Source organism: Tupaia chinensis, unplaced genomic scaffold, assembly GCF_000334495.1.
Source record: "Tupaia chinensis unplaced genomic scaffold, TupChi_1.0 Scaffold000374_1, whole genome shotgun sequence".
NCBI classification, from domain to species: Eukaryota; Metazoa; Chordata; class Mammalia; order Scandentia; family Tupaiidae; genus Tupaia; species Tupaia belangeri.
Genome location: NW_006159872.1, coordinates 949,325 through 950,697, shown reverse-complemented (window position 1 = coordinate 950,697; position 1,373 = coordinate 949,325). Strand labels below are relative to the sequence as shown.

The 1,373-nt window shown below is 57.0% G+C and overlaps 1 protein-coding gene across 1 annotated transcript in view; it reads right to left on the bottom strand.

Annotated features, from left to right (window-relative positions):
- KCNN3 (potassium calcium-activated channel subfamily N member 3) overlaps positions 1–450 on the bottom strand; it is a 201,105-nt gene extending 200,655 nt beyond the window's left edge. Inside the window, exon 1 of the mRNA XM_027773798.1 lies at positions 4–450. Coding sequence (XP_027629599.1) covers positions 4–117 — 114 coding nt within the window. The 5' untranslated portion in view covers positions 118–450. The remainder of the gene's footprint in view (positions 1–3) is intronic.
- Positions 451–1,373: the final 923 nt, after the last annotated feature.

The following is a 1,373-nucleotide window of genomic DNA, read 5'->3' as shown; positions in this document are numbered from 1 at the left end:
TGCCTGCTGCTGCTGTTGCTGCTGCTGCTGCTCATCCCCAGAGGATGGACAGGGGCACTTGGGGTCTTCATCCAGGTCCCCCACCCCCGAGTCATGGAAGTGCCCAGAAGTGTCCATCTTGGGGCCTGGCTGGATTCCCTGCAGCACAACCCCCCACCCCAAAGCCACCCTCGCTCCAAAGATGTCCTCAAAGAAAGCCAGGCATCCAAGCTCCCCCACCAGTGTCTTGGCTCCAGTCCTCTCTCTTTGGCTTGCTTCGGTTCTCTGAGGCTGCCTGGAGTCCAGACCCTGCCACTCAAGAATGCATTGTACTGGGCAGGGAGGGAGGGCAGGAGGGGAGCTTGGAGGAAGAAGAAGAGGGGAGAAAGAACTCTGTCTCAGGAGGTGGTCCTCTAGGAGCGTGTGAGGCCAGGCTCAGCTTCACTCCTCGCTGGCTCAATAGCTTTGCTCTCCTCCTCCTACCGCTGTTATATTGTAAGCCAAGCCCACTTATTAGCAGCTGGTCTCATTGGCTTGGCTTCACTCTCCAACCAGCCCTAGCTCCGCCCCCTGCGTAGGCTCCGCCCCGAAGGCGGGGCCTGCGGTCCCAGGCTCCCGGCCCCGGCGCGGCGCGGCGAGGACTGGGAACTGTAGTTTTATGCTCCGGAACCGCCGAGTGGAGCCTCCCTCCTTTCTCGGACAGGTATGGCCAAAACCTGCCAACCCAAGGCCGCGAAAAGGGCTGTGCCCTCCCGCGAGGCGGTAGGAAGGAGGGATAGAGGACCTTCGAAGGAGGGGAGCTGTACCCCATGATTGGGAGCCAGGGAGAGGGGAAGACAAGTATTTATTAATAGTTAGGTCATTGACTAAAGGTAGGTTGTTTCACACACGTTATTCAGGCCCATCCTCCAAACACCCGCGGCAGGGGAGGGGGAGCATTATGTTCCCATTTTCCGAAGGAGGAAACTGACACTCAGCAATGGGGAGAGGCGACGTCAAGGTCACAGAAACCGCTAGGCTACTCCGGCTACTCCGTTCGACCAGACGCCAAGGGGATGCATTCACCTACCACTGACAGAGGGCCTGCAAGGTGTGCAGACACCAGCTCCCAACCCTCACGTCAAGCCTGGGGAAGTGGTGTCATCGCTGTCCTTTAACACCTGAAGAGAAAGAAAGAGGAAGGGAAAGAAAAGGAAAGTGGGCAAGCAAGCACAGGTAAGGCATGGAACTTGCCAGGTGCCACTCAGCTTTTACTGAAAAAGCCTAGGACTTGAATTCAGGTCAGTGCGACCACAATTCCCCATCCCCCGTTCCTATACCAAAGCACTCCTGGGGTACTTTTCCGCTGTGATGCTGTGATTTGAATAAAACTATCCAAAAGATGGATGGGAACG